We start from the raw sequence: 21,336 nt of genomic DNA on the forward strand, positions 1-21,336 counted from the left end.
AACAGAAGTTAGAGATATAAAGTTAAGCCAACAAGAATGTATTGCTGCTGGGTTTGGGGCTACTTGCCTCTGTAAGCTTATGCAATGGAAAGACTTGCTTGTTAGACCTGTCTATATAGTTGTGTGCGAAACCCATGGCCTTGAACTCCCTACCCTTGTAAGTACATTCATGCATATTCGCATTCAGTGAGCAGTTATGCTCTCACATGTGCCTTTAATTGACAAGAATTCTGCTCAGAGTTGGCTGATCAGAGACAGGCAATGCAGAAGAACAGGATTTGAGACGGCCCAGGGTTTCCTCTTCAAGTAGGTTTAAAACATTTTTTTTTTTTGTCACAACTTCCTTCCTGTTCTAACTGCCAGTACTGAGAAGTCAGAGTTGAGAGACAGAGGCACCCCTGAGAGCAACGTGAACCACGGAATGTAAGTTGAAATACCTCGGGCTGGGTTAGGCTGCAGGCATGCACTGAGCAATGTAAGAAAGCTCTGAACTTGGCTACAGACCCTCCACATTTCTGTTTTGTTTTTAAGGTGTGGTGGGGGGAGATTCTTCTTTAAAACAACTTTATGGTAAGAAAGTGCTAAAAGAGGCTGCTGGAAGAGTTCTGCCTAGAAGGGGAAGTCCAAGCAGGGAATGGCAGCAATGACTCAGGGTTGACAGCTAGACGAGGGAAGAGAGAGTGGCAGCCCAGGAGCCGAGATCCTGAATGTCCTGGAGAAGGACGCTGAGAATAACTACTGGGGTGTGCACCCCACGGGGTTTCCTACAAGATAGAAACAGGCATTAGGCCACGCTCAGAAGAAAAAGACTCTACAGCCAAACTGATACAGAACGCGTTGGTGGCTGGAGGGTAGGTGCTGGGGTGGAGATGTGCGGTTTCCTGTTTTTAAGTAGACTTGAAGAGACTGGTTGAAAAAGAAAAAAAAAGGTTCAAAGCTGTCAAAGATTAAGTTGTTTTCTACTAAGAATTTTCTGGTGATATAAGAGAAATGTACTCCCTCAGAGGACAATGGGACTTAGCAATCAAGGGGGAAGTTCAGTGGAACACATTGTTATTTACTTATCAGCCATGCAGTGATAGGATTTCTACCACTTATAAAACCCGTGGATTGAATTCCTGCAGTGAGCTGGACAGAAAGTTAGTCACTCTTGTTGCCTAGGAATAGCACTTTCACATCTGAAAGAACTGAAAGCAAACAGAGAAGTCACCACATAATTTATTAAAGAGACAGGTTCTAGAAAAATCCATGTGGGCCCAGCTAGGACACCTGGACAGTGGGTCTTTAAAAAATCAAGGTCTGAATTTGGCACGAAAGATCAACAGCTGTATCAGGAGAAGGGCTTTCGGCATGACCTGAAATACCTTCTTCACTTTTAGAAAACATCCCAGACAGCATGTTTTATAAGCACGGTCTGTAATTAAACCCTAGACTTAGGGTAACTTGTGGCACAGGTCTGAAAATCACTGGACAGTTCTTCCTTTCAAGGAGAGGGAAGGCAAACTGGTCTCGCACATGGGTCCCCATAGCCATTCTCTGCATAGATGGAGAGCCACTGGAATCAGGGTGGAGATGTCAGATGCTCACTGCAGGAGTGAGAAGTCAGGAAGTCTTTGTTGGCCTGAGTCTTACTTGGCACTTGCTTGGCACCATTAATCTTTGGCATTACTTTCTTCTGTAACTAAATTCTCCTTCCACATCCAGATAGAGCATAAGCTCATTAGTAAGATCATCTTTTCTTTTGAGAGATGTGTGGAATTCTGAGGGTAGATGAGCTAATTCTCCATCCATGTTGCACAGATCTAACTCATGTCGAGCAATCAGGCCCGAGCCTAGTGAAAACTGGCTGGCCCAGGCGCTAGACGTTGGCCAATCCTTGTTTGGGAAGGCATGAGTTTGTGCCTAGGGAAGTATGCTTGGAGCAATGTCAAGTTTCTGCTTTCAGTAGACGCTCAGCAAAGTCATTGTTGGGGAAAGATGAAAGCCTGGGCCAATTTAAGTGAGCACAATATATAGGAAACTTCATCTAGTAGGAAGAGAGAAGCCTGGGGAACTAAAAGTGAGCAGATAGGGAAAAAGAACCAACATTTGTTGAATGCTTTTTATGTGTTAGGACCGATAATAGAAATGTATCAATTTTTAACAGGATGCTGAGGCTCAGAAGTGGTAAATGAGGTGACTAACGTCACATACTGTACAAAAGGAACCAACAGCTCCAATGCCTCAGAGCAGCAGTTAAGGAAATGCACCATGGAAGCACTTTGCTTTAACCCCACATTCTGAGTGTCCTTGTTCCCAGGCCAGTGTTGCTGCCACTCAGGATCCTTGTTTTAGGGTCAACACTGGCACAACCAGGGATGAGTCTCATGTCGCTCCTGGAACATCAACATTTACTGATCGGCTCTGTTCTGTGTTATGTCTTCCATTTCCACAGGCCAGAGCTGGTAAAAACTTACTAGGACTTTCCTAAAGAGTCCGCTATTCTAAATATAAATGTTTATAAAAATTGCCTTTGTCTTCTAACTTTTCATGCTTAATTTAAAACTTCTGTGGATGTGTTCAGGTATTGTAGTATTTTTTTTCACTGAGGGTTATTTAAAATAATATTTGTGAAAGTGCCTGGCACAGTGACTTCACGTGGGAGACACTCAGAAAGGTGTAATGGATCCATAGAGTTCTCTGTACTTTTTCATATGAAATTGAGTTAGAAAAGTATGCTGTGAATGCACAGGCAGGAAAGAAATGATTTATTGTTTCTCTCACAAAGCAAAATGCTAAAGAACTCTGCTTCTGGTAATTTGTAGCCTCCTGTGGATTGATTATAGGGTCTAATGTTTATTGCATCTAATGAGGTACTCCTCTCAGGCACTGTCTGGTTCTTCAATGCAGTTTTGAAGACTGGATTTCCCTTGTGAGTCTGAAGTTGTAGGATGGAGGACATCCACTAGTGGAGAGCAGCCCTGGGAATCAGGGAGAACCTACCACTTCCCTGTGTTGCTAGGGAATGCTGGGACAGCAGAGGAGACTCCAGAAGGAGACTCCTAGTGCCCTGCGGGATACACTTAGAATCCCCATCTGAGCCAACTACCAGGCAGGCAGCACAGCAGACCCAAGTCCTTGACTACCTCTGAAATGTTGGCAGTCTTTCAGAGATGGCCCAAACTGTTATAGCTCGCACCCCTAGATCTGGGGAAAACAGGACCTGTGCTAGTCAGTCAGCAGGAAGTGGAGAGGCCGGGGTGACAGGGAAATGGCTGATGGTTACACAGGTACTTCTCTGATGGAAATCCCCATTTCTGGTACTTCCTCATTTCTCTCTCCCGCTCTCTTACTCTCGCTCTTGCTCTCGTTCTCCCCTTCTTCAACCTCATTCGCATGGCCTGTGTGTTTAGGTACACAATCTAACAGATGCAACTTTGGAACATCATTTCGGTCTCCACATTATTTTTGCTGCTGAGCCGGGGAATTCTCTCCGTTAGCTATGACTGTGTTCACTGTCATTTTTCATCACTCAGAGGGCAACCTCTGGCTTCAATTAGGAAAGGGAGCAAGAAATAGAATCTAAAATTAAATTGTTTATGTGGAAGTGTTTTAAAGAAATACAATAGTCATTGTCCCATTTTAAGGCTGTTTATAAACAACCCTGGTCATTCCCAGAACTTCGTGTTCCTTCCATACTCCTCAAAGAAACAAAATCTATTTTTGAGAAGGAAATTGTGGACATAGTCAAAACTGCAGATCCAGGGGAAAAATTTGTCACCTATACAGTCAGTTACCTGACTTCACTGAGGCTGACAGACAAAACGGACAGCGTTCAGGCTGGGGAGGAGACAAGGAGACGAATATTTATTCAACATCTACTATGGGCCCTTATAGTCCTAGCACTTTTGATACATTCTGTTTAACCCTTGAGCCCCATACAGAAGGATTATTATTTGCACTTTACTGATAGTAAAACTGACACTTGGTGAAGTTAATAACTTAAATCCTATAATAAGTCAATTGCAGAGCAAAGTTTGAATCCCTGGTCTGTCAGACTTCAAAGTCCATGTTCTATCAAATATGAAGGTCTCCTTTCTCTGAATTAACCAGGTGATTTTTTTCTTTTAAACTTAGAAGTTTCTTTTTTTTTTTCTTGCCCTCAACTCATTCAGAATGGCATTAATGAACCAGCCAACTCTGCTCTATCCTGAGATGAGTGTCAATCCTTAAGTATGATTCACTCTCAGGGTCTTGAAAATTTCACTGAATTTGGAAGAGAATGCACTGGTTTGTGCTATGCCACATGCATGCAGTGCTGCATGCTGTGAGTAGCCACTGTAATTTAATTTGACATTTACATAGAACCTGAGAAGATTCAATCCCTGCCTAAGCACATCTAATGTTTGAAATTGCTTTGCTGATAGCAAGCCTGGGGAGCGTGAGGGTTGCCCTGTGAAAATTCATCTGTGAAGCAGACAATAGGGATATGGAAGTAGTAAGCCATGAGAGAAAGCCATGTGTGCTTTGGGGCCAGACAGGTACAGAGTTGACAGTAACTTTTGTTAAATATATCATTGCTTAATTCTCCGTTTTACTTTTCTTGTATAAAGAACCCAAGTTTCAAAAAAAGCAAAAAAAAAACAAAAAACAAAAAACCCTCCTCTTTGTGGCTGAGTGGGTGAGTAGCAAGCAGAGGAAGGCAAGAAAAGCCCAACCAAGATGGTTTACACTGATGGCTGGCTGGGTTCTCTCCACCTCCACTTCCTCTTTTCCTTTCTCATTTTGCAGCCATCTTTAAATTAGAGTGTATTAGTCACTGAATTAAGAAGGGGCCTTAGAGAGCTTCTGATGCAACCATCTTATTTTGCAGAGGAGGAAACTGGGGCCCATAGTTAAGCGACTTGTGCAAGATGACACAGTTAGGGGCCGAGTTGCACCGAAACCCTCTTTATTTGACATTTCCCTGCTTTGCTAAAGCTGTCCCTGTAGAGCTTGCAAGGTAGAATTTGCCTCTGCCTGTGTTCCCCTGGTAGAATCCCAGGATGACTAACAACCTCCATAATTTTGTTATTTCTTCTTAATCAAGACTGGTGAAGCAACAGAGCATAGCACCTAAAAGCTCAGGCTTTACAACCAGACAACCCGGGCTCAGACAGTGATTCTGCCCCTTACATGATGTGTCTCCTTGGGCAAATTATTTAACCTGAACTTTAGTTTCCTAATCTGTAAAAGATGATAATAATGCCTGCTTCATAAGGTTGTTGTGAAGAATAAAATGAGCTAATCTTCTGAAAACACTCAAGAGTTGGGTATTATAACTGTCATGATTATTGTTAACCAATATAAGTTTGTTGTTCTTTAGAAAATAGAATTGGAAAGTGGTCTATAGGATTTCCATAAATACCTATTCTCACTTCAGCAAGTATCCATAAAATGGGAGGATAAAAAGAGAAAACTGAATAACTGCTCAAGATGTTTGTGGTTAAACACACACACACACACACAAACACAGTTTGGGAATTCACTGTCATAAATAAACCATTCATAGCTGGGCTTTGGGGAGAAGCTGAGGTTATCCAGAGATAAATCATGAAATTAAAAATGCAACATATTTTGGGAATTCACATAAATTTTAAATAATAAAGCACAGAGATACTTCTGTGCACCAGTGAAGCAAGAATGCCTGGCAACTTCGCTGACACCTGATTGCAGTGGACATCAGGAGAAACAGGTAGACAGAAACCTGAGAAAAGGAAAGCATCTAGAAATAGCCTGCTGTAACCTCTCGTCACCACTGCACCCTGCCCCCACCCCCGAGGCGAGGGTAGTAAGATCCACAGTGATTAAAACATTTGTTCAGGGGGTCACTGCTAGCTGGTAGCAAAGCCAGACCAAAAACCAGATGATTATCCAAAATCAAATTGACCACAAGATTCTCTTCCTAAAGAGCTTCTCCCTGTGCCCCTTTGCTCCTCTGCCAATCTTCATGGCTATGCTCCCTTAGATACAGAGATTACCTGTATCTTCTCCTGTTTCTGTATATCCAACATTTTGGGTAGATGGGAATGATCTTTAGCTTCAGGCTAAGTTCAGTCATTGATCCGACCAGGCTTCAGGAGGAAACAAGCTTCCTCTTTAACACACAATTTTCTACTTCACATTTCAGGGAAGTTAGTGTCTCTAGGTCGCATTCTTTATCTGGAGACCCTGAACTCTTTCAGGGGGCCCATGATCTCCTGGAATTGTCTGCAGAAATTCCGGAGCTTGTTAATTTTTACCTTGGGAGAAGGACCCTGGTTTTTATCAGATTTTAAAAGAGATCAGTAACCTCCAAAAAGATTGAGAGCCGTCAATCAAACCGGCTAGGCCTTTTTAGTATGGCAAGACTGCCTAACTTCGAAGCCTGCCTCCACTTTGGAGAGTAATTTAAACATCAGTATGTGCCAAAGTACAGTATCTTGTACCAAGTAGGTGCTCAACAAATATGTGTGAACTTAATTTTGCTTTAAGAGGGTTTTCCCTGTAGACTGCTTTTTTAGTATTTTATTTACTACATTATTCATTTTCAGTATTTTCTAGTCAGCTTTCCACAGTGAGCTGGTTTGAGATCGTCTAGCCTAGAATCTCTTTTTCTTATGCCATAATTAGACCAAATTATTTTAACGTGGCCCTGAATTTCTTCCTCTTGATATCACCAATTCCATACAGTCATTCCACATTAACCTCTGGTCTTCTGTGTCTTTAAATAAATTTATACCTCATTTCTATGGAATAATAACTATTTCTGTTTACAATGAATTAAGGACATTCAGAACTGACATTAAGTCTTCAGATTTACCAATGAGAAGGCCAAGATCTAGATGGTAAATAGATTGGCCAATAGTCACACAGTTAACTATTGGCAAATCCTATCCTAAAACAGACCTCTCTCTCTCTCTCTCTCTCTCTCTCTCTGCCTTTCTCCCTCTCTCTCTATCTTTCTCTCACCCAGTCTCTCTCTCTCTCATACACACACACACACACACACACACATTCTCCTTTCAGAATTGAGACTTAAGGCTGTGGAGTCAGAATTCCCTGTAGCTTATTGAAATCGCCTTCAGCTGTGGCTCAGTGTGGTGTCACCATCTGAAGGTCAGGCTTCAAGCAGATGACTTGTTAGAACCAAGCGATAAATTCCAGAAAGGCCTGTCCATGGGTCCTGAGATGCTCTCATCTGTAGACAGCCTTCTTGATGCTCTCTCTGCAGGCTTGTTACGTGGCCTCCCCCATGGGCATCTGTCAGGCTCCTGGATGTCACCAGATGAGAATACATCTCATTTGATTAGTCTTATTTGGTTTGCTTTTCATCTGCCCTTTAACGATTGTCTTTAAACTACCCACAGCCTACAGCATCCACTCACTGCATCATTCCTTTACTTCCATCCAGTTCATTCACTTTGTCCTGAGTGCTGTTTGGAATACAAGTTGTTTTAGTCTCTGTATTTACTGTATTTACTGCGTTGGTCTTTGAATGGTGTTGGTTCTGCAGCTGAGCTAAAAGTTACCATAGGAACAGACCTACATGTTTCCTTTCTGTACAGGAAGTGGACCTGAAGGTGGAATGCTGGTTTCAGAGATGGGCAAGGCTTATAGTGTTTGGCTTATGTTTAGTTGGAAGAGGAATGATGAGCCAAGAGATATGATGTTTTCTTTTAATTGTTTTGTTAAAATTGCTTTTGTTTGGCTTCACTTCCAAACTATTTTTATTCTTGTTGCCAGTGATAACGACATTGAAACGCAAAACCACAACTTGATTCTGGCCAGAGATATCTTCACTCTCTGGGAACTTTCTAGAGGTTTGCAGAGTCACTCAGGATGAGACGTGATAAATATTGTCTTAGAGATGTGTCACTTAGAAGCAATAGGAGTTTACCCAAAGTCAGGGAATGGTTACCCTCAAGTTAGAACTAAGGGGAATCAGAAAATGATCTCCTTGCCCAAATATCTCCATTGCTTCCAGTCACTGTGACTGAAATTCTTCCAGTAGAGATTTTTCTTCTTGATTGGGACATCACATCTCATACAGCTGGGTGAACTTGGGCAATTCTCTTACGCACTGGGTGTCAATTTTCTCACCAATAAAATGAGCCCTATCACCCCTAAGGTCCATTACAGCTCTGAAAATCTCTGGCTATACAAGCCCTAGAGTAATAATTTATGAATCTATTATTTTGTTATTAACACTTTAATGTTAATGATTTTATTAAATTTCCCCTTCTATGTTTTCACACATGACAACTAAATGTAGATGATGAAAGAAAAAAGCAGACTTCAGGGTATGCCCAGGTGGGGCCTTTGAGCATAAGGTCCTGGGGAAGAGGCGGAGGAAGAGGGGAGGAAGGTAGAAAATGGGAGAAGGTCCAGAAAGGGTACTAAAGGCAAACTTCTACTTTACAATTTTGTCTAGAATGAAAAGGCTAGAGTCTTCTGCTATTCTGTAGCATTAAAAATAATAATAATAAAACAGAGAAGATCTTTAGATATAGAACCAAATAAACCAATCAATGGACATTTATAAAAGACCTGAACTATGTCAAGTGTCATAGAGGATTCAAGAGAAATAAGAAACCTAGTACAGGCCTTCAAGGAGTTATCAGCTGTGTTGTTTGTAAACCAAGCAGGCACCTCAAGTGGATATCATAGAGGTACACAATTTTGCATGAGTCACCTTTTAGGTGTGGCAGTTCAGGAAAGGATTCAGTCAATGGAAAGAATACAATCATTTCTTTAGCTGGTACTTTGCCTGTCTCTTTAAACCATCATAACTGAGATTGAGCATGATGAGAACTTTGACACAAGCATGACTAGCTGGATTTGGAAGACTATAATAATTTCTGTAACTGTTTGAACTTGGAATATTAGTTCATTGATCAGGATCCCTTGGGCTCTGTTGCTTCACTTGTAACATGATTCACAAATGAGTTATTTCTTGTCAGTTTTATTCAGTGAATAGAAGATATTCATCACAGCACAGAGAATTCAGACAGGTCAGATAAATGACTGGAATACATTATATTCTTGTTTTGTGAAAAACAATAAGATTGAATTAAGGAAAATCTCCTGGAAAATCAGTGAAGATGATGGAACACCTTTATGGCAAGGATGGTGCTAACATAAGCTGGACAAAAAATCCTTCACATCCACTAACTTTTGGCTAATGATGTATCTATCCTTCTCTCTCTCTCTCTGAAATAGATCAAAATGACTGAAAAGGCCCCAGAGCCACATTTGGAGGAGGATGACGATGAGCTGGACGGCAAGCTCAATTACAAGCCCCCACCCCAGAAGTCTCTGAAAGAGCTGCAGGAGATGGACCAAGATGATGAAAGTCTAATCAAGTACAAAAAAACACTCCTGGGGGATGGTCCTGTGGTAGCAGGTGTGTGTGTACGGGGAAGGGGGGCAGCTGGAGGGTCTCGGATAAGGCCTCGATTACAGAAGCTCTAGAAAAGGGTACTAACTACTCCCCGTGCTGAGTGAGACATGATCTATATATACCGGGTAAATTTCTGAACTGTGTAATTATTAAGTCTTCTTTGGAGATAAAGTGCAAGTTATAATTGAAATAGGCAGAAATAGCACACAGAAATAACAGATTTAGAAAGAAATCTGGACAAACATTAAGAAGTGTAGTCCCCTCTCTCCGTCATCTCTCACATTTCCTCTGTGGCTTCTCTCCTCACTCTTTCACTAACCATTCAGCTCTTCCACATACACAATGGCAGGGCAAGACATGGCCCAAAGATAGGGATGGGTTGTACCCACCCAGCAGAGCACCTTACCTGGATCACTCTGGGAATGGTTGCTGTTGATAATAAAGATGAACCTACAAGTGCCTGAGTCTGGAATAGCATCACTCTAATTTATAAGCCACATGACCAAGTATGGTGAATCTGCCACTGCAATTCCTAGTTCTACTCCAGAAAGATCTCCTTTCTTTTTATAGTCTCTCTCCTCCTTGAAATGCACATACACACACAACACACACCCTATCACAGACGTGTCTCTTCCCTATGCTTACATTTACTTTTGAATCCTGCAGATCCAACAGCCCCAAATGTTACTGTTACCCGTCTTTCCCTAATGTGTGATACGGCCCCTGGACCAATCACTATGGACCTCACTGGTAAGTGGACACATCTCTTCTGTTCAGAGGGGCCTGAGGATATCACAGGGAAATGAGGTCTCTGCCTCCTGGCCCTGCAGAAGAAACCCTAGAAAGGTGAATCCCAGAGGTATACATGCTGGTACCAGTTCACAAACGATTGCTCTCAGAGTGCCCAGTACTTTTCTGTGCTTAATGAAGAGCCCGACCTCTTTCTCCATTTAATTGATTAGAGTGCAAGGGTAAGCGCTTGACATATTTACTTGTACCGTATTTACTTCAGGTCTTCACATGATTGTAGAAGAATTATTATTTATGTAAAAAGACTGCTGATGGAAATATTAAGTAGCAAGGAGTATGTTTCTGGAATTGTAATATTGGTATATTTGTAAATTCTAAATATCAGATAAAGTATCACTCTTGTATCAGCCACAGAACTGACCTGAAGGCAAGGAGAAATCTAAGACCTTCTCAATGATGCTAGAAATTCCACTGTTAGATCTTTATTGTTGTAGCTTAAAACTGTGATACTTAAATAAGCAACATTCCCCTCTGAAGTTGTGCAAATCAGGGGGGCATTATTCACTTTCACTCCATTTTGGCGAAAGTTCAAGTCCTTTTCTGCGATTTAGGTCTTGAAGAGATGGGAAGAGGCTGGGAAAGTGGGGATTATGGAGGCAATGGGCATCTGAGAGGGAACGAGGAAAGGGTCACAGAGCCAGGAGGTGGGGGCATCAAAGGCAAGGTCAGCTTGTGTTACCATCTGACCAAGGCCTGTGGTGAAAAAATGCATTACCAAATTTAAAACTTGGACTCGGTGAGGCAGAGAAACAGACAGCTCTAGAATAGCAGACTTAGCTGCCAGGCAGTTCCCCTCTCACAGGACACATCCACTCTTTACCATTTATGGGCTTTTTGTCAGAGGGAGGAAATCAGAGGCTGAGAAGACACACTTCCTGTTCAACTGAAATCATTAGAGCAGACCCAGCACACAGAGTCGACTGCCCCATCACAGTCTAGCATCTCCCCAGAAGTGAGCCCCTCTCTCCGTCTCTCTCTCTCCCTGCCTCTCAATCTCCCTCTCTCCCTCTCAAGGACTCAAACCTCTTCCTGTGCGAAACTGTAATGTTACCAGGTGTAACTGTCCATTTGCAAGATAAGGCCCAAATTAGTGCTAAAGGAAGTCTTTTCTGTTCAGAAGGGCTTCGTATATTGCAGGGGAAATTTGCTTTCTGTCCCCTGTCCCAGCAGAAAGAAACTCAAATCCAATTTCCCCTCACAAAGAAGCTGGTGAGGTGAATCCTAGAGGTTCATATGCTGATACCAGCTGTGTGCATGGAGCACCCTGCACACAGCTGTACAACACACACACGCACACACTCACACACTCAAATTACACAGGGTCAGATGAAGAGAAGAACAGAGAATGTTTCCACCCTATGCAGGGGGCAGGAATTGGGGGCAGATTCAGGTTTTGTGGAGCCCGACTCTTATAATTTGAGTGTTGCTCCTTCAGAAAAATAAAAGTGAATCTTTATTTAGAAAGATAAAATGAATCAAAAATAAAATTTAAGAGCTAGAAAAGGCCACAAGCCTCACCAAATCTAAAAAAACAAATACCTGGCACTCATATAATCTTTTTCCTTCATATCTTATTTTAGGGGTCAGGGGAAGATTCTATAATCACCTCTTCTTTTGGTCACATATATGTAATATCATTTTCAATGGGGAGAATAGGAAGATAACCCAGACTTTCCTCTAGTATGATTGATTAAAACTTGTTTTATTATTGGCAATTAGAAAATGTTCTTTTATCTCCCTATCTCATTACTGGTAATATCTTGTATATTTTTAGGATTGTCTTCAAATTGGGAAAAAAAATCTCTATTGCATCTCTTTTGTATCTGAGCAGTAAGGTGCCCTGCATTTCAAGCTGGTGTGTGCACAGAGACTCATCTCAATTACTCTTTGATTTGAGGGCCCCGTGGGCCATCTTGCTCTGATGGGTCCATTGAAGGGTTCTGAAGCTTAAGGTTTATTAGACTCCCTGTGTGTCTTCTTCTGGGAAGAATAAACTTCTTTCTGAATACACTTTACAGGGGATCTTGAAGCCCTCAAAAAAGAAATCTTTGTGCTAAAGGAAGGTGTTGGATATAAAGTCAAAATTAACTTCAGAGTAAGTATCTTGCCTTGTGTGTTTGTTTTTATAAAGGATAAATCTTTCCAACAACCAGAGACTAAATTTTTCATATTATCATGTTTGCATGCTATTTGTTTCTTTCCCCACCCTGGATCTGGCATATCTTCTCCCCAACTCTGAGCTCCATCCAATGAGAACCACCCATGCTTTAGAACTTTTCCCAGCCAGAACCTGCTCCTGATCTTTCCACTGACCGCTTAAATCAGTGGGATTCCTCTCTCTGTGAGGCACACACTGTCTTGTATTCTATCATTTGCAGCCTTTCCCTCCTTTACAGCCTAAGTTCCTTGAGATGGGGAGAAATTATATACCCGTCCCTCCAATATTTTACACAAAACCTTATAAATGGTAGATACTTAGTGAATATATATTAAGAAATGATAAATGAAAGAATCAATTAATAGGAAAATAAAATAGAACAGATAAGGCCTTAGTTCTAATTGTTCAATGTTTATCTAAATGCAGGGAATGTGGTCTTTGATAACTGGCAATTGCAATTATAGTTGAGGAGCAGATGACCAGGTAAGAGCAAAATTAAATAGGAAATAAACCGACATCTATGAATAATGAATCATATCCCAGTAAGCATTCAAAATAAAGGAGAAAGAAAGTCCTGACTTTGAAAACAAGTCAGAACTGCACAGTTAGCTCTGAATTACTTGTTTGCCTTGGTTGCCCGCATCCCACTCAGCCCTACCCAGGACCTGGGCTCGACCAAGGAAGTCCCCAACTGCCTACTCAACTTGCATCTGGGCCCTCCTTCCCTCTACGAGCAGGTGATTCAGAATCCATGGGCGATCATTCCCCACCACATACAAATATGCCTCAAAATAACTTCATTTTGGAAAAATGTAATAGGCACTGTTCCATAACTTGTTTCCTGTCATACTATTTATTACTAAAGTCCCTGGGAGTTTAGTAAGGCATCATGTCCAAATATGCCTAGAATGGTTTACACATCAGTCCAATTATTAATAATTAATGCTATTGCATTAATTTGTCAATCTACTAAGCCAGTTTTTATCAAATGAAACCTGACAGATAATTTTTATGTGGAAAAGACGAGAAGGCATGGTCTGCAGCATGGGCTTCTGTGATGGGATGGAAGGCTGAGGAATATCATGGTAATATAAGAGCTGGACATGCAGGATTCCATATTAGGGTGATAGCAATGAGGCACATAAGTTGCACCCATTTCAGAGGTTCAGACCTTATCTCTAACAGGTGAAAGAGCAATTCCTATGTGTAAACCCTGTAAAGTTGAACTGCCCTGTGAGCCAGCCCAGCATGAAACTACAGTTAGAAGAAACATCAGTCTAGAATTAAAAATAATTCAAAAACAATGGAAACTTTAACTGGCCTCTCTTAAAAAATGTCCAAGGAATTTTATTCTTATAACACCAGAAGCACATCCTAAAATCCTGTTTCCTTATCTCTCTCAGTTGCTCCAACTGTATTTTTCTCTCTCTCCGCAAACTTCACAGGACTGTCTCCAAAAACCTGGCCTGGGATGGTTCTTTTACTCTCTCTCCTTTTTCTCTATCTCCCAAGGAAACAAAGTATTGTATTTCCCCAGCTCTCACTCTTATTCATGTCCCAACCCTTCTTCTTCCTGGGGTGGGAGAATCAGTGGTGAGGGGTGTTTGGACAGAGGAAGAGGATACTGTGAATTTTCATGCTTTTTATTCCCATCCCAAGTGTTTCTATATTACATGGACCCTCTGTGGAGTGGCAGAAAAATGGAAGACTCTCTATTTTGAAGTCTTCATTGCTACCTCACCACCATTCATGTTTTTACGTCTTTATTCCACCAGACCACCCACGAGGGACCAGATTAGGACTTTCTAGAAAGATGCCTTCATTTTCCCTATTCCTAGGGAGTCCAAGTTAGGAAGTTTGGGCTTTGATTTTATCATAATCCCTTCTATACACTATTTGTATTTTGTCTGCTTTTGGATAGGTTTGTACTACAGATTTTACTGAGTAGCAGTGTAGAATCTAAACTGGCGGTGCTCACTGCTATGGCACTTCACTACCAACAAAACAAAATATGGCACTGACAGATTGTTTTCATTATTGTGTCCAAATAGGTGGGGAGAATTATTTTTGGAAAGAAATTACTTGAAGATGCTTTAGTTCTTCATATTGGTGAACAGTTAACCATGTCATCCAGTGGATGATGCAATCTCCACTTTAATTTGTTTGTATAGACATAGCCACTGTATAAAATTAATGGAAAATCCAGTTCAATCCCAGGTGAAATGAATCACAGGAAAACAAAGTGTATAGAAAAACAAAGACCGTATATGTTTTAATTCTGCTCTAGTGAATATTCTTTGAAAGTCTTGTAAAGTGGCAAGTTTTCAGACAACATCTGAAAAATGACAGCCATCCAAAGTGCTTGCCAAACACGTGTGGATTTCTCCTATTGTTTGTGTTTGGAAAAGGATGTTTCCATGTGGCTACCTCCTCACCTTGAGATGCCAATCTCAGTTATGTTGAAACTTCTCAGCTTGGTTTTCCATTTCGGGTTTTCTCCTTGTTTGTTTTTCATATGCTAGATGGATCATTTCCCAGATCATGGTTTTCAGATATTTGCATAACATTTTCCACTGGCACCTTTGTAACCTTTCCTAAGACAAGGGCAGTCTTCTGGCCAGTGGTATGGGGGAGGGGAGGTTCAAGATCGTTCCAGAAAGGAGAAATACTATGAGCAGTATTGAGAAAATGTTTTAATTAACCACCCCTCTCTCCTCAAACAATAAAAATCACAGTGTCTTATCATTACAACCATATGGACAATGTTGAGATCTTCTGATCTCCTCCCTCCAACCTCTGCCTCATGAGCACACTGAAGGAAAATAGGAATACTTAGTCTCAACTAAATCATCAGTCCTTTCATTCTCAGAATACTTGGCTAGGCAGGATCAACACAGAAGATGAGAAAAAATGAAAGACCTTCCTTAACCTGATTAACTTGGATCCTTCTCTCCTATAGGTGAACAAGGATATTGTGTCAGGCCTGAAATATGTTCAGTACACCTACCGGACTGGAGTGAAAGGTGAGGGACCCCACACTTTTCACTGTCCCAACTCTGCTTCTCACCAATACTTAAACTTCTGGTTACTAACAACTTTTAGTTATAGATCCATGTGAGAATCTGATAAAAACTGTCCACCTTCACCCAAGGAAAGGGCATACATGTACCTCTGATCTAGACACTAATGGAGAGATGCAAGGCAAGCATTCAGAAGATCTAGTTTAGGCTTGGGTCAGCCTCTAACTGTAGGCGTTCAACTTATGGAATTTCAACCTTGTTATTCATAAAGGGGAAGAGTAAACAAGATAAATTTGGATGAAGTAAAGTATATAAAAGTACTTTCAAAGGTAAAAAAGAAAAAAAAAAAATCAGTTTACAGGTATAAAACCTGAGTGTCAGAGAAATCCAAAACGGGAAAGACCTGACCAATGGCATATATATTGTGGATGGGAGTTGAGAGGTGGGGGGCAGTGCTTGTTTTCCTACCAACGAAATAGGAAAAATACTTGTTCTAGAATTGAGAAAAACTAATTGAAACAAATATTATAACAACTCTACTTAATCTGCAGTTGTTCTCTACAAGTAGTATGTAAACTGCACATGCCTTGGAACCTGCGTGTTCTTCGGTTAACGCGGACAGGGGGGCTCGCGTCTTCCTTCCGCCAGCTCTGGCGAGCGTCGTGCGCCTGCGCCTGGCCAGGAGCGCGGCCACACGCCCGTCATCGCGTCTATCATCCCTTTATCGCTCCGCTGCAGCTCTCTGGTCTGCGGTTGCGCCGAACACTCAGCGCAGATATGGCCGAGTTGGTGGGAGGATTATCTGAAGCTTCGGGGAAATTCACTGTCGCCATTACCAGGAAGAGCGATTTATGGCTTTGTTCTTTTCTTTAAGCCCCCAGATTACCTTCATACTAGATCCCGTGTGGGCTTTTATTCCTGAATCTTGGCTCAACTCTTTAGGCTTAATCTGTTGGCCTCAAAAATAGTGGGCCGTCGCATTACCTGTCTACCTCCTTATTCCTGTGGTGATCGGGTATGTGCTCTTATTTAGAGTTAACATGATGAGAACCTCGCCACTCACCTCCATTTACACAGTCACAGATAACTATGCTAACAGTCAGCAGCAGGAGAAATACCAAAAAGCTACCAATCCCAGCATTGAGATATTCCTATTAGTGGAGTAAATCAAATGTTTCTTGCAGTCAAAGAACTTTACACCACAAACTGAATTTATATAGACATATTAACACCAAGCATTTATTTATTTGTAAGTTTTTCACATAAGAATTTTGGCCATAGTTATTTTAACTTTCATTAATAACTGGTATTGAGATTTTTTTAAATGTAATGTAAGTTGAATTTCTCTTAGATTAAATTCCATTAATATTGTAAATGTCCATTGATAGTATAAATAAAATACTGCATTATCATATACCAGACTTTTTAAAAAATGTCAGTATAAACAAGAAGTCAAAATACATATATGGGCAGAGAGAAATGAGAAGTGGGAAGGTGATGGAAGTGTTTCCACCCTACCTGGGAGAGGGGCCCCGTTCCCCAGAGTTTTGAAACAGTAATGCATATAGACCAGGACCACCAAAATAATAAACAAAAGACAGGAAAGAAATTGTCTGATCTATTTGTACAAGATTGACAGCCACTCAGTGACTCAAATCTGAGAAAAGATTGTTGGCCTGAAAGATCTTCTTTGGCCTTTCCAATATCCAGTCTTGTGAAAAACTAGTTCAAATTACTATTTTTCTTTGAGCCTAGGGACTATTGCTTCACTTAGGTAAGAAGATAGTGCACCTGTGGCTGTTTCTTTAAACTTATTTATTAATAACGCTTCAAGGCCAATTCCATGCTGCTTGCCTTTCAACCTACCTTTATTTATACTTTCCAGTCCTCTATATAGTCTTAACATATATCCTTGTTTTTCTTTTACCAACTTATTGATTTTTGCTCTCCATTCAATTATTCCGTCCTCTAATTCTACTCATTCTGATCACCCACTGTTGCTTTCTCTCCAATTGATTTTTCATAGAATTATAGTTTTGTATGTTCATTAAATAGAGAAAAAAAAACAAAACACAACAGGTTTTGTGACTTAGGTAGGTTTCATTCAGTTTTGCCTTTTTTATGGTATAATCTGTTACATTAATTACAAAAAAAAAAAAAAAAAAAAAGCCTGATCCCCACTGATCTAGGCACTGGTTCCCCAGCTCGCCTGATACTTAGAAACAGCTGTGGGGCCTTTTTAAAACATTCATTCCTGGGAACCACAGAAGATTACTTAACCATAGCCTTTGGGGGTAGGGCAAAGAAAACTGTACTATTAAAAAGCAACCCCAGTCTTTGGCACTATAGTCATGGCAGAGGGGACAGCAGTGCTGAGGTTGAACAGGCTGGGCACCAAGGCTCAGGATTTCTATAACTGGCCTGATGAATCTGTTGATGAAATGGACAGTACTCTAGCTGTTCAGCAGTATATTCAACAGAACATAAAGGCAGATTGCTCCAATATTGACAAAATTCTTGAACCACCTGAAGGCCAAGATGAAGATGTATGGAAATACAAACATTTAAGGCAGTTCTGCCTTGAGCTAAATGGACTTGCTGTCAAACTTCAGAGTGAGTGCCATCCAGATACATGTACTCAGATGACAGCAGCTGAACAATGGCTTTTTCTTTGTGCACTTCATAAAACTCCAAAAGAGTGTCCTGCCATAGACTATACTAGGCACACACTTGATGGTGCTGCATGTCTTCTAAATAGTAATAAATATTTTCCCAGCAGAGTTAGCAGAAAGGAATCATCTGTAACAAAACTAGGATCAGTATGCCATAGGATTTACAGAATATTTTCACATGCCTATTTTCATCACCGGCAGATGTTTGATGAATATGAAAATGAAACATTTTTGTGTCATTGGTTTACTATATTTGTGATGAAATATAATCTGATGTCCAAGGATAACCTGATTGTACCAATTTTAAAATAGGAAGTACAGAATTCAGTTTCTGGAGAAAGTGAAACATGAAAATAATAGAAAAATGTATTGAACACACAATTAACATTAATTATGTACTGTGTGTATATATATCATTTTAGACAAATCAATCCTGTTTCTATATTATAGCTTTTTTGTTTAGTATAGGTTTTTGTATGCTGTGTGTAGCTTTTTAAAATGGGAAATACTTTTTAAGTTATTCATGAGCTGTATATTCACCAGTGTGGCACTCATGGTTTTTAAATAAGATTAGTATTATCTGTTTATAATGCCTGTTAATAAAAGAATTTACAGTTTGGTAAAATTGCTGCTAAACAATTATTGGATCACAATCCTCATCAAATAAATCCATCTAAAAGATGAGTGAACTTGAGCTTTCGCACAAGCCATTTACTAAAGAAATGGTAAAGTTTTCCTTTGGTTTTTAATCCCTGAGTTTAGATTTTCTAGAAAATTCTGTAGTACATAAAGTCTTAACTTTTCAAACATGTGATAAAAGTATTTTAAAATTCTGTTTATAGTTTTTGATATGCTTACATAATTATGTGTATATCCAAATATAAATGCAAACGAAGTATTAGTAACACTTAAATGATTTTACTATGCTACATAAAGTATATTCTTGACCAGCGTACCTGGAAGGACTTACCTTTCTGCAACAATGGATGTTATACATGAAATGATGATGACCATAAGGCACATAAATGATGTTCCCACTGGAAATCCCCCATCTCTCCCTTCTGAATTCCCTTAACCTGCTTCCCGAACTGCATTAGCTGAGAAGCTTTTCACCAAACTGTGATTTAGTGGTAGCTTATACCTATTTATATTTGTATTCATGGCTTATAAATTATACCTCATATTAGCAATTACATTACACTACAGGAAAGACATATTGGCATAGGCTCTTACCCTTGTTTTGCAAAATTGTTCTAACTACTTGGAAAATAGTCTTTTAAAATCATTTGACTCTTCCTATTTGTAACATTAATCTTTTCATTTAACCATTGAGGCAGCATTTAGGTAGAGTTGAAAGAATACTGTAATACTTATTTTGTACCCTCTCCCCACAAAGTTTATGTTTGAATTATATGCACTTGTGAGATTATTTGCAATAATTTTCAGGTTCCAAGGGTGTTAATGAATGGACATACATTTTTTGGACTGTGTTATAATTCATTGTCTTAAGAAGGATTCAACTACAGATTTAACAATCTAATAATCTGTTGGATGCAGTTTTTAAAAAAGCATTGGAGGTGTTACTGCCAAACTACAGAGAAGCATTAAGAGAGGGTAAAAACATTGTACATGTAGTGAAGAAAATACTTAAATCCATCACTTGAATTTAACAAACATGAGGAACTTTTTTCATTTTTAATTTCATTTTTCTTTGATAAAAGGCTCATTTTGAAATGAAGATGAAAATGTATTCATCTTAGTTGAATGTGAGGAAATAATTTAAACAATATGAGACAAGTATGTACAGCAAAAATGTGGGAAGTAGTAGCTTACTGAGATTGTGTGTATAATTTATACCTTTTTAAGCCTGCCAGCCTATTTGACTTTGAACAGTGCTATCCCAGCAACCATTCATTACTGTGCCCCAGCCCACAACTATCTTTTAGGAAGTTTTGTGTTCATAGTGAAAGGAATGTTGACTTTGAAATTATGTGTTTATATTAATGTTACTATAAAATACCAGTGAGAATAGTAATTTTTAAATGAACTTCCTAAGTATTGAGAGACTAAACTACTAAATTAATAAGTTATATAGTAATGTGGCTGTTTTCTCTACAAGGCATTTCATAACGAATATCTGTTGCTTGACTATTTTCTTGGTGAACATTTGAACTAAGGCAGTGACTGGGATGGGTGATCTAGCAAAGTATTTTGAAACACACTGGTTTGGGGTTTACAGGGAAATAAAATACGATTTTTTTCCTACTCAAAAAAAAAAAAAAAAAGCAACCCAATAAAATATTTTAAATAAATGAGTAAATATACATGTCTCAGCTAAATCTGATGTTTAGCCAGGTTTGGAAACTACTCCTCTTGGCTCTGATCACTGCCAACTGTACTCCAGACTCTCTAGTTTGCAGGGTCTGTTTCTCCTCTACCAGACCCTTGCCTTAATGAACTTTCCTTTCTTTCTAGTGGATAAAGCAACATTTATGGTTGGCAGCTATGGGCCTCGGCCGGAAGAGTACGAGTTCCTGACTCCAATTGAGGAGGCTCCAAAGGGCATGCTGGCCCGAGGCACTTACCACATCAAGTCCTTCTTCACCGATGATGACAAGCATGACCACCTCACCTGGGAGTGGAACCTGTCCATTAAGAAGGAGTGGACAGAATAAGCACATCCACCTGTCCTTCTCCCCACATCTTGCCACCTGGGAGAACCCTCTCAGTCATATTCATCCCCTGTCCCTCCTCTGTTCACAGCTGGGCCCATTCTCCTGTGCTCCCCACATCCTCTTGTGCATGATTCTTAGCCCACACTGCCTCTCACAGTGGTCCCTAGCATAAGAGGCTTAAAACCCAGGCTTATACCCTGCCCACTCCATTTGGTCCCCCAACAGAGTGAGATCTTCAATGTTCTCTACCTCAACAAAAAATCATTTAATGTTTCCCTCTCTTATTCCCGTTTGAGCAACGAGGGGCCAGGAAATGGACAGACTATCACTAGCAGTCCTTTTGCCATAGGTGCTAGTAGCTCATTCCATCCTTGGGTTCTTTTGTGGTTGCTGCTGGCTGAATGCAAGTCTCTAATCACATTCCCTGCCAGTTGGGGTTTTTCTTTTGTAAACAACATAACAAAGTAAGAATAAAACAAACTCTATATATTCTGACTGAGACCTTCATTTTTCTGCTTTTTTCTTTCAAATAAATATGATAACTGGATGATTCACATTTGTGAGGTTGCTTAGAGGGACGAGGGTGGGGGACATCGTAGAG

At 40.2% G+C, this 21,336-nt stretch overlaps 2 protein-coding genes and 1 pseudogene across 4 annotated transcripts; all 3 read left to right on the forward strand.

Moving 5' to 3' along the window:
• The first annotated feature begins 271 nt into the window (after positions 1 to 271).
• On the forward strand, positions 272 to 21,230 carry ARHGDIB (Rho GDP dissociation inhibitor beta). Of its 3 annotated transcripts, XM_037848200.1 has the most exons (6): positions 272 to 423; positions 9,220 to 9,403; positions 10,067 to 10,150; positions 12,229 to 12,305; positions 15,328 to 15,391; positions 20,536 to 20,735. In XM_037848200.1, exons 2-6 carry the CDS (start codon positions 9,226 to 9,228, stop codon positions 20,733 to 20,735), a joined length of 603 nt encoding a protein of 200 aa, XP_037704128.1. In that variant the 5' UTR covers positions 272 to 423; positions 9,220 to 9,225. The 3 variants fall into 3 exon arrangements, with proteins under 3 accessions (XP_037704128.1, XP_037704132.1, XP_037704131.1); XM_037848204.1 differs by lacking the exon at positions 10,067 to 10,150 and having other exon boundaries at positions 20,536 to 21,230; XM_037848203.1 differs by lacking the exon at positions 272 to 423 and having other exon boundaries at positions 9,226 to 9,403; positions 20,536 to 21,230.
• Positions 15,398 to 17,556, forward strand: LOC119543390 (annotated as a pseudogene).
• LOC119543388 (MOB-like protein phocein) lies at positions 17,536 to 20,345 on the forward strand. The gene has a single exon (XM_037848199.1). The coding sequence runs from the start codon at positions 17,740 to 17,742 to the stop codon at positions 18,370 to 18,372; it is 633 nt and encodes a 210-aa protein (XP_037704127.1). The 5' UTR covers positions 17,536 to 17,739; the 3' UTR covers positions 18,373 to 20,345.
• Positions 21,231 to 21,336: the final 106 nt, after the last annotated feature.

Source organism: Choloepus didactylus, chromosome 8 (assembly GCF_015220235.1).
Source record: "Choloepus didactylus isolate mChoDid1 chromosome 8, mChoDid1.pri, whole genome shotgun sequence".
Taxonomy (NCBI): domain Eukaryota; kingdom Metazoa; phylum Chordata; class Mammalia; order Pilosa; family Megalonychidae; genus Choloepus; species Choloepus didactylus.